General features: G+C 46.3%; 1 protein-coding gene across 8 annotated transcripts; it reads right to left on the minus strand.

The window, feature by feature from the left end:
* Nucleotides 1–1529: 1529 nt before the first annotated feature.
* PARS2 (prolyl-tRNA synthetase 2, mitochondrial) lies at nt 1530–10053 on the minus strand. 8 transcript variants are annotated; one of them, XR_003048545.1, is made up of 4 exons: nt 9965–10053; nt 4594–5957; nt 3552–3620; nt 1530–1647 (listed from the first exon to the last, which is right to left on the minus strand). XR_003048545.1 is itself a non-coding variant. In XM_025051930.1 (3 exons), exons 2-3 carry the CDS (start codon nt 5926–5928, stop codon nt 3609–3611), a joined length of 1347 nt encoding a protein of 448 aa, XP_024907698.1. In that variant the 5' UTR covers nt 5929–5957; nt 9965–10053; the 3' UTR covers nt 1530–3608. The 8 variants fall into 8 exon arrangements, 3 of the variants coding, with proteins under 3 accessions (XP_024907698.1, XP_006919306.1, XP_015450667.1); XR_003048544.1 differs by having other exon boundaries at nt 4396–5957; XR_003048542.1 differs by having other exon boundaries at nt 1530–2657; nt 4396–5957.
* Nucleotides 10054–11408: the final 1355 nt, after the last annotated feature.

The following is an 11408-nucleotide window of genomic DNA, read 5'->3' on the forward strand; positions in this document are numbered from 1 at the left end:
GTAAGTGGGTGGGCCTTCAAGCAAAGGCAAAGAGCCTTGGAAAGGCACATTCCAGAGTTAGTGCATATGCTAGCCTGGCTCAATAGTAACAGCTGTCATCTATGGAGCACTTAAGATACGTTAGACAGCATTCTAGGTGATTTATGCAGACTGGCACACTCAATCCTCTCAACACCTCTAGGAGGCAAATAGTTTTATGGCACCATTTTAATAATAAAAGTGGCACCAATGGGGTGGGTAACTTGCCCAAAGTCAACTAGCTGGTAAAAGTAGAGTCAGGACTTGAATTCAGGACTCCTCTAAACCCTTTAGGAGATATTAATAGTGACAAGACTGGGTCCTTGCCTTTGAGAAGTTGGCAATAGCCCAAGCAGCCCTTGCCTGCTCACTCCAAGATTATGGTAAAGTCTTGGCATTCACTGTCATGCAACGTCCCCATCCTGAGTAGAAGAATCCAGTCTGCAGAAACCCCTGCCAGAGCCCACAGCCAAATCTCCACAGCACCCGACACCCCACCAATGAGTCTCCTGGGTCAGCCCACGAGCTTTCTGGGTGAGCCTGGGCAGTAAGTTCTACCCTTGCAAATGGGGCATCCTCATTTAGCATTAACTGGTAAGTGCCTCCTCTTCACTCTCCTGGCTCTACAGTTTTAATTAGCTAAGAGCAATTAAGCTTTCACCATGGAAGCTCACTGGCAGTCTTTAGATCTGCTGGTTTAACAGGAGTAGACACCATACCTGCACCAAGGTGGTGCCTGAATGTGGAGAGCCTCAAGGTGCCACCTCCTTCTGCTGGCCCACATGTACCACCCACTCACCTACTGTGTACAAAAGGCTAACTGGCTTAATATAAGGGCAGCTGCCAAGCACCTGCTGTGAGCCAGGCACTGTAGTCCCCATTTTACCAATGAAGTGTAGGGAGTATGAGGAAGGTCAAACTTGCACAAAGTCATATGGCTATCAAGTGGCCCAGGCAGTCTGACTCAAGCCTCTAGTCTGAGTCACTATGATGTAAGCCATTATTTTAAATTAAGTGAAGTATCTTGCTCTCCTTCCTCCATGCCCAACTGTTTCTCCCTTTAGCACCTAGTCTTCGATCAGGCCCTATTGCAAATTCCCTGAGTTTGCAATAACATCATAAAAATATTTTCCCATTTTTCATATTATAGAAAACTACCCACATTTATAAAAACTTATTCTAACTAAAACAAAGCTTTACATGCCCTTGGATGTGTAACAATCCATTCTAAAAAGCATTCTGGCACCTTGGTGGGAACTCTGTGAAGAGGCCTGGCATTCAAGTAGTTAGGAAATGACAGTTTCAACAGATTTCTTTTATGGATAGCCCAGCAGGTGTTTCTCCCATTAAAATACAGAATATTAATGGAGCCCTTGATTTACATCCTAAGCTTGATTTTCTAGCCAGTTGCTTCTAGATCTCCCTAAGGAGCAATGATAATAAAGCCCGTACCTGTTATTTCGCCAGCATCTCCATTTCATCAGTTCATGGCAAGAAGTAGCACTGGCAAGTTTAGGAAGGGGAAAGTTTATTTTGAGTATGTCCATCTTGCCTCTAAGGAGATGGAACCATTCTGCAGGCATTATTTAGTTCTTGCTGGTGGCATTTCCCAGGAAGGTTGTAAAGCATCTAAGGAAGATAAAATTAACAGGAGAACCTGAGCTCCCAATGGGCATTTTCTAAGTCACCTAGTATTAAGGAAGTGTTCCCTGAGAGCATAGCAAGAGTTAAGCATAACATATAAGCTCAGCCAACGTCCAGACAACCCTGGGAGGTAAGTACCATTATCATGAGTGCATCTTACAGATAAAGAATGTGAAATGCACAAAGGTCAGGTAATTTATCTAAGGAGACATCCCTGGTAAGAGGTGGATCTAGGATTAGGTCTCTTTAAGGTTCTGATCTTTCCACCAAATTACACTGATCTTGGCTACTAGAACAAACACTGGCTTGGCAATCAGAACACCTAGATTTCTTGTACTCTGTATTTGTTTCTCTTGGAAAATAGAGGATGGGTACCTGTTTCATATGTAGAGGCTTCTGTAGTTCAAAGACTGATTTAGCCTGACCTCTCAATACAAGATCGACAGGAAGCAGCCTAATTTAGGGGATGTAGCACCTGGCCTGCAATCAGGCCTTTTGTCAGTCAGATGGTACATGGCAGGTTAATTCCCACTCCAGGCCTGTTTCCCATCTGTGAAGTGAGGGCTGCACAGGCAGGCTCCAAGTTCTCCTCCCATTCTAAAGTTCCATGATTCTGCATCATCCCCAAATCATTCTATAACTTGCACATCTGTGAAGAGTTTAAAATTAATTGGGTGGTTTTTAAAAGTTCTTACATTTGGCTAACGTTCCAAAAATAAGATTATAGAGCACAAACTTAAAAAAAAAAAAAGTATATGCACCCATATGCACGAATTCTAATTTCTCATTAGTTAAGGCTAACTTAATTAGATAGACATAAATAATTCAGTTTTACTTACTGAAATCACTCGCATAGTAAGAGGCCATGCATTGTAGTGGGGAGGGCAGGTTTTGGCCAATACTTGGATTCTAGCTCTGATACTTAAGAGCTGTGCATCCTTAAGTTGCTCATTGGTAAAATGAGAGTAACAGCACCTCCTGTACAATTTCAAGGTCTGAAAGGGTGTAAAAAAGGGCATCACAACACAGTGGCATGTGGCAGGCCCCCAACAAATAAATGATCAGACCATTAAAAGCTGAGAGCTCACATCAGTCTGATAATATACAACAAAAATTACTCACTCAAAGAAACGCTCAACTACAAGGTGGGCTCAGAGAAGGCAGCTACCCACACACTAGGAGCTCTCAATAGACTTTGCACGTTAGAATCATCTGAGGAACTTTAAAATTCCTGATACGCAGCCACACCCCTGTCCATAACCAGAACCTGTGGGTGGGAACCAGGTGATTCCAACGTGCAGCCACGGGTAAACTCCCCTGCCTTACAGTCCAGCCTTTCTAGGTCTTCTCTCAGAAGCTGCATCTCCTGGCCTGAATGCTGGGCCCCCAAGCTCCAGTGGTAAGCCTGGGAGTCATTATGGCTTGGTATATGCATTAATTAGGGTACCTGATGGTGTGTGCTTGGGGTGGAGTTACTCAAGCTGTAACAGCAGTAGCAGTAATAAGCTGCTGGGAAGCTGCGTAGCAACTGGAACAATTGGCCAAGACAGAACTGCAGTAGACTAGGAATCAGCCTAGGACCCTGGCCACAGGGTGCTGACCATCAACTAAAGAGGCTGGCCACCAAACAAGGAGCTGCCCCGAACAAGAAGGAACACCCTCAAGGCTGACCGGGAGAGTGCTGGGGAAAAACCACTTCCAGGAGCTGTCAGGCATATTTTCAGGAGGTGGTGGCCTTGAGCTTGCCCTTGACATATCCTTGTTAGATTTGGGCATGTCCAAGGCCCTAATCTAGGGAGCACGAGCAATGAAAGCAGGTAGCACTGCAGTAGTGGCTCAAGTCTGCTCCTAATTTGCCACATAATGCAGGCAGAGAACTTAATATTCACCCGGTTGTGGCTCTAGGATCCAACTCAGGACACAGTCACTGTGGCACTCGAAGCCTGCTATCCTGGTATCTGTGGGGAGAAATGGTTTAAAACACTTTCTCAGCCACCTATTTTTTTTCTTTGAGAGGAGTATAGAAATGATAGCAAAAGAAGAGTCTCAAGACAGGAAGCCACTACACTATGATGGCAGGTGTCACCACTGTTTCAAATGAACATGCAAGGCCCATCCCAATAGTTTGACTTTATTCAATCAATCCAACATGATCTCAGCGTGGAGCGGCCTAAGTAGAGCCTGGTCTCTGGAGGTGCTTTTGGGGGGCGGGGGGGGGGGGTCATCAGCTGATTAAATCAACTTTCTGTGTAGCTTAGACTAAGGAGGATCAGAGGAACCAGATCTGTCATGCGCCTCTCATGGAACCAGCCAGTGACAAACAGTTGTTAAGGAATTTACAGATCTGGTTCCATTTCCTCATGTCACAGATGGAGAAACAGGCCTCAGCAGGGGAGAGGATGAGTCTAAGTGGAGGAGGGCTGGTGGGCCTGGTATGCAGCAACTGGCCCGTAATCAGACCATCAAAACCGGAGGGCCCTGGCCATCGGCCATTCTCATCCTTCACATGGGAAACTCAGCTTCCAGAAGGGCAGTGACTTGCTGAGGGCCAACATGAGAACTCTGCCCTTTCTTGCCTCTCTGCCTCCTAATGAAGCTTCTACATCGGAATAAAAAAGGGACTGTATGTGGCAGCGTGGCCAATCCAGAGAAAGGGACCAAGTTAACAACTTTAAATACAAGTCCTCTGAACAAATGACTAGATAAAAATTGGTTTCCCTAACATATTCTTACCTTCCATGAACTGCCCTGGTTCTGGGGAGACCAGCCCCAGAAAGGAGTGAAGGCAAAGGCAGTGTTAGAGTGAACTCCAAGGCTGCAAGAGGGGGTGGGGTGGGCTGGGGGCGCTTAGACAACCTGCACTTGGCTCAGTAATTCTATGACTCCTTCCTTGGTGAGAAAGACCACCTCGCCAGTGTTCTGGCACCACACCTCAAAATGCGCAGGGTCCTCCAGGGCCCTCTTGCCAGTGATGATCACAAAGGGGTAGCCAAACTTGTTGGCGTCTTTCAGTCTGTTTCCAATTGTCAGATGGGTCCTGTCGTCTAACAGGACCTCCCCGCGAAGCGGCGGCACCGCCTCTGTGATGTGGTCGTACAGGTGCCCCGTGAGCTCTGCGGCTACCGCCTCCTTACTGCCCTTCTTCGGTGGGATGAGGCAGACTTGGTAAGGGGCCAGAAGTCCAGGCCAGCGGATGCAGTCTTCTGTAGAGAGAACCTCGATGGCAGCAGCCAAGATCCGTGTCACGCCCAAGCCATAGCACCCCATTTCAGCCAAGGATGGTTTGCCATGGACGTTGATAAACTGGGCATTGAAAATGGAGGAGTACTTGGTGCCCAGGTAAAATGTGTGCCCCACTTCAATGCCTTTGGTTTTAGTCAGTGGTCCCTGGCAAGCAGGGCAGTTCCTTTGTGACAAGTCTAGTGTCTCCATGTTGGCTGAGAAGCTGCAGCTGGGACAGACTGCAAACTGGTCTTCTCCAACATCCATTGGTAGCTGGAACTCATGAGACATCATGCCCCCGATGCTACCCACGTCTGCCTGGACCTTGACACATTGCAGCCCCAGTCTGTCAAAAAGGCTGTTGTAGGCATCACACACGAGGCTGTAGGTCTGCCGGGCGGCCTCTGGGGAGGAGTCAAAGGTATACATGTCCTTCATGTAAAACTCTCGGCCACGGAGAAGACCAAAGCGGGGCCTGGGCTCATCCCGAAACTTTCTTGTCACCTGGTACAACAGGAACGGAAGCTGCTTGTAGGACAGTGTCTTCTGGGACGCGACCAGGGCTGTAATGGCTTCCTCGTGAGTTGGTCCTAAGCAGTATTCCTTGCCGTGTCTGTCTCTAAGTTTTAGCAGCTCCTTGCCCATCAAGTCCCACCGGTTGGTGGCTCGCCAGAGCTCTGCAGGGCTGAGACTGGGCATGTTGACCTTCTGTCCCCCAATGGCCTGCATCTCCTGGTCTATCACTCGCACCAGCTTCTCCATAGCACGAACAGTATAAGGCAGGAGGTGGTAACACCCGGAGCTTGCGGGGTGGATCAGGCCCACCTGTAGCATCAGCCTCTGGCTCTTACAGGTCAGGTCACCAGACTTGCCCTCCAGGGAGAGGACCTGGTCTTCCCGAAGGTTCTGGGGCTGGAACACTCGGGACAACATCAAGCGCTTCCCTCTCCCTGGGGCACAGTGGTGAAACCTGCAAGGGATGTACCCGGAAAGCTGGTGGCTGCAGGTGGCCAATGCTCTGAATCTTGCTAGCAGCCTTTCCATGCCACCCCAGCATAGGGAAGCACCTGTGCCTGGAGAAAAATGAGTTGTGCACAAATAAGCATTAACTACGTTCTGACAGCATGAAGTAGCCAGCTCAGTCTGGTCTCCAATAAACTTCTAAGATAACCACTGATTCTGCAGATGCAAACCCTTTCATTTCCAATTTCCTAGCAGATCCAAGTACTACTTCTCTTACCTCTTGTTGTCATGTAAAAAAAAAAAATCAATATTTTTTCATTTACAAAAGATATAATAGCATACTGTGGAGAGATAGGAATGGGTGGCGACTGCACAGGCTCTGGAACCAAACAGCCCGGTATCCAGGCAGGCTTCCCACTGACAGCTTGGGACATGTGACTTAAACCCTCTGTGCTCAGTTTCTTCATCTGTAAAATGGCAATGCAATAGGACCTACCTTCTCGGTTTATTGTAGGAACTTAGAAGAGTTATAAAAGGTTACTAGAACAGTATCTGGCACATTCTATGAGCTCAATCGACGCTTGCTATTGTTATTATAGAAAACTGGGAAAAAACAGAAATAAAAAAGAAAACGAAAGCAACTATAACCCCTCAGCCCAGAGACAACTACTGCTGATGATTCCCTCTTTCTTTTGCCAACCCTGCCCTTTGCCCACCCCCCTTAAATGTCAAATGTTGTGTGCTTCTTCCCTTCTCTCTCACACACTCCCGGGTCAGGCCTTGTGCTGACTCCTGGAGAACACAATGCACTTCAAACTCAGCACCCTAAGAAACTCAGCGCCTTCCCCCCAAACCCACCTCCTATCTGAATGGCACCATAAGCCACCCTTTGTGTAAACCAAAAGACTGGGTTCACCTACCTTTCCCCCATGCCCCACATACACCAACTCTCTTGGCCCTGTCATCCCTACTCTTCACATGCTATTCAATTTGTCCTTCTCTCCACCTCCACAGCATCCACCCAGGTCCAGGCCACTATCATCTCATCACGCGCCACAGGGGACACTTCCAAAACACATACGGTAACAGTTTTTCTTGCTTAAAATCCTCCAGTGGCTTCCTGGTACCCTTAGAATCGGGTCTAAGCTTCTGACCTTCGCAGTGCCCATGGCCCCACATGAGCTGGCTACTGGTCCCCTTGGGCCTCTTCTCACCATCGCCCTCTCCGTGTCCCAGTTGCACCATGCTCACTTTTAAATACACTGCCCCTTTGCACACCAACATCTACCCATCCTTCAGGCCTCAGGATTACCATCCTGTCCTCTAGGATGCCTTCCTTGTCCCACTCCTCATACGGCAAAGACCAGCTTCTCCTGCAGCAGCCCATTTGCCCCCTATCAAATACCAATCTCCCTTTGGAGTTACTGCACGTTGGGCTGCTTGTCTTTCAGGCACTTTGCTCTGTGCAGGCAGGGACCACCTCTAACTTGCTCTCCACTCAGCACACAGCAGGGGCTGACTAGACACTGTCTGATGAATGAGTACGCAGGTTTCTCTATGATTTTACCAAATATTCACACATTTCTAATGGCAGTACAACAATTCATTGACTGACTATATCAAGAATGATTCTCTTACTACCAGAGAGTTTTCAGTTTTCTCCTTATACATAAATTACAAAGAACAGAAGTCTTTATTTTGTTATCTATTTGGGAGAGGATTTTCAGGAATGGAATTACTGAGTCAAAGGGTATAAATTTTCAAGGTTCTTGATTTATACTGTCAAATTTGGTGAGCACCTCTGATTTTCAGCACATCCCATGGAGCAAAGTTCCCCTGCACTGTGCTGAGAATGGGTTACTGATCCCTCTCAGCTCTGGGAAGCTGGAAGCCCCAGGTGGTCAGCTCTAGCTTTCAGCCTCAAGTCCTCCAGCTGGTCCTCTGGAACCTCAGGCAGCTTCATCCATTTCTCCATGCAATGTACAAATATTATCATTTCCTATGTGGCCTAGGACCTGAAAAAGGTTGGGAGGCACTGCGTCAGAGTCCTAGTCTGACTGCATGGAAAAGTGTGGGCCCTGGAGGCATGGCTCATGTGGTTCACACCTGCCCCCATCACTTGAGGTCCCACCTCAGGCCAGTGGCCCAAGCCAGAAGTGCCTTCACCTCTGGCTCTTCCTAAAGCAAACGAATCTTTCTTCAAGATTTCTCTTAAGTCCACCCCCTTCTTTCTGTCCCTTACTGCCGCAACGATGGGTTAGGCCCTCAGTACCGCTTGCTACATTACAGTATACCACTGGTTCTGAAACTTAAGTGAGCATCAGAATCACCTGGAGAGCTTGTGAAAACACTGATTGTAGGGCCTCACCTCCAGTTTGATTCAGTAGGTCTGGGGTAAAGACAGAGAACCTGCATTTCTAACAAGTTCCCAGGTGATGCTGATGCTGCTAATCCAGGGACAGCACTGGGAGCACCACTGCAGAAGCCTGTTTACCCACTCTGATTTAGATTGTAAATTACATGTGGGCAAAAACCACGTATATTTTATTCCAAGTTGTACATGCAGGATCCAGCATGGTGCCTGGACACAGCAGACATTCAATAAAGGTTTATTAATGAATGAACTGAACGATTCTTGACCCTGTCTGTCTAGTGTCCATATTACAGTTGATTCAATCTCTCTCTTGTTTATAATCCATTAATGGTTCCCCAATAATTTTCTCAGAATTGTACCAAAGCCTCCTCATATTTTTATCTCAACACACCTCTTCCAGCTTATCCTACCCCTCCCCTAACACATCCCCAAATTGCTCATTGTTCTAAGAACAGGCAAACATCCCCCCCAGTACCTCCAATTCATCACTCAAAGTTCACTTATTGCAAGAAGCCTTCACCAACCCTTCCAAACAGAGAGTCACTTTCTTCTCTGTGTTCCCACTGAAAACACTTCTTTATAGTATTCTGCACTGGAATAATTCTCAAACATGGTTTGGAGAAACTGGTGTGTGCCAGGCATTGGGAATGAATGTTTCATGTCCTATTTCCCTATTAAACTATGAGTTCATAAGTTGTTTTTTGTTGTTTTTTTTTTTGCATTTTTATATTTCAGGGCCTAGGACAATGCCTAATATTTAGGCTATTATTGTTTGTTGACCAACTATATTAGTATATGAAGAACAAAGTGAAGGGGTGCAATGAGAAATTACCTGGATAATTTAAACAAGAGCCTTAAGCCCTCTGTCCCGAGCCCTAAATGTGTGTTCATCCTTAGATTCCTCAGCTTAAACCAACAGAATAATTATTTCAATTTTCTCAGATAATGCCTTGAAAGCAATATAGTAAAAAATGTGTCCAGCACCTCGAGTCTGGCAAAGAGCCTCTGAGTCATTCAATCATTTAGTAAATTTTTATAGAGCATCTACTCTGTCCTTCTAGCACAGACCTTTTTAAAGGTTGACTCACAATGGCCCTGCAATCCAAGCAGGAAAGCTATGCATAAAGTGCTTATAACAGTGCTTGGTATACAGTGTTTGTTATTATCATTATGCCTAACTCACAGAAGAAGGAGGCTCTGAGATGTGAAGTCACTGTATCAAGAGACAGGGCAGAAGAGCACAGGGCCACACCTGGAGGCTAAGTCCCTGCCTTCGATTTTCAATTCCCCCAAAGTCTCCATCACGAACCATGCTGGGAAAGAAAAACAAACAGAAAACAATGAAGGCCCAGACCTAGTTCTAAGAACTGGTTCGGCCTTCACTGGCTGGGTGACCGGGTCTCATGACATTTTCCGGACCTCAATTTTTCCATATGTAAAATGGGAAGGTTGGCTCAGCCACCAGGTGAACTCTGAGGGTCTTTCCAGGGCTGGCACTTCTAGGAACACTGTGCCACAACCACCTTGGAGAGACAAGGAAGTCCTGCTTTCAGTTTTCCATGGAGGAAAATGAGACTAAGAGATGAGTATTACCCCAAAGTTTATATGACTGTGACCCCAACCCAAGGACGGCGTGCACGTGGGAAAGCGGACAGCAAGATCCTAGGTCTCTGCGCTCAGAGACCACTATTCACTCCACCACCCACCACCAGTCTCTCACCCCTTCCTGACACCCACGCTCACCAATTGCAGACCCAGCCGACACAGCCCACGGGACCGCCGTGCCGGGCGAACGCGCCTGCGCCCGGGGCGTGCCCGCCAAAGCTCCGCCTCCTGTCCTTCTAGCCAATCACAAAGCCGCGCTCAAGAGGACTCGCCCACCTCACAGCAGACGCAAGTGAAAGGTGTTCCGGAAGCTTTGCTGAGGAGGGAGAACTCGGCCCTCCTCAAGATCAAAGATTGGCCTGGGCGCCAATAAGTAAAGCACCATTCCGGAAGTGCGCTCTAGGATTTAGGGAGGTGTAACTCTATCATCAAAGCCTATTTTCCGGGTTTTGAGTGTGGCGTTCCCTCCTACTGTCTGGGGCCGCCTCACTCTCAGACTAGGAGAAAGGCTGGCAGTAGTGTAACCATGACAACAGTGGGCAATGCAGTTGCGAATCTACCCTATTATTTTACAGGCTTACAATTTAAATAAATTAAAAAATTTAAACAATTAGAAAAAGGCACCTTTATTATAAAGCCCAAGACAGCCTTTAAGACATTAAATCAAACTTTCATTCACATTATTTTTTGAGCAGTAACCATGTACTAGCTACTGTTGTAGAAATTGGGAATAGTGGACAAAACACAAACATAATTCCCTGTATTTAATATAGCTCACATTCTGTCAATAAACCAATACAGTGAAACTTAAGGGGAGGTCACAGAACTCGGTAACCAAGAGAAGTGGTATTTTAATGTAATTAATTTAGAAAATTAATGCAAAATCATGGTAAAAAATTATCAAAAATTTATATAAAGACAGGATTCATCAGATGCTTTTTTACTATAGAGAAAAATTAATTGGGGAAAGTTGGAGGTCAGGAGGTTGCAATTTAAAATAAGATGATCAAGAAAGCCTCACTGAGACATTTTAGCAAAGACCTGAAGAGATGAGAGAGCTTTGCAAATATCTGGGGGAAGAATGTTACAGACAATGAAAACAACAAGTGCAAATGTGCTGAGGTGAGAGCTGCATATCATATAACTCTACCTAAGTAATAACAGTTATAGTTTATTGAATATTTAAAGTGTAGCAGATCCCATGCAATACACTGGTGATTCTAATAGTGACCTTAAGAATCTCTCAGCCTGCTCAGGATCTGCCAGGATCAACAAGGTATGATCAGTGGTGTAATGGGGGCTGAGAAACCTGTAGGAGTGCTGAGAAGGAGGGCTTCGCTGAGGTGAACTTGGAACTGAGCCTGAAGGATGAGTGGGGTTTACCAGATCAAGAATGGCAATGGGAATGGAGTAGAATGTCCAGGCAGAGAGACAAGGACAATCACAAGCATGGAATCAGGAAATGATGAACTGGTATGAGGGAAGCATGGTGTGCTTTTTAAGCATTTTATTTTATTTCATTATTAGTTTTAAGTATATATAGTACACTGGTTAGACATTTATATAGCTTATGATTTGCATC

The sequence above is a fragment of the Pteropus alecto genome, unplaced genomic scaffold, assembly GCF_000325575.1.
Source record: "Pteropus alecto unplaced genomic scaffold, ASM32557v1 scaffold25, whole genome shotgun sequence".
Classification (NCBI taxonomy): Eukaryota; Metazoa; Chordata; class Mammalia; order Chiroptera; family Pteropodidae; genus Pteropus; species Pteropus alecto.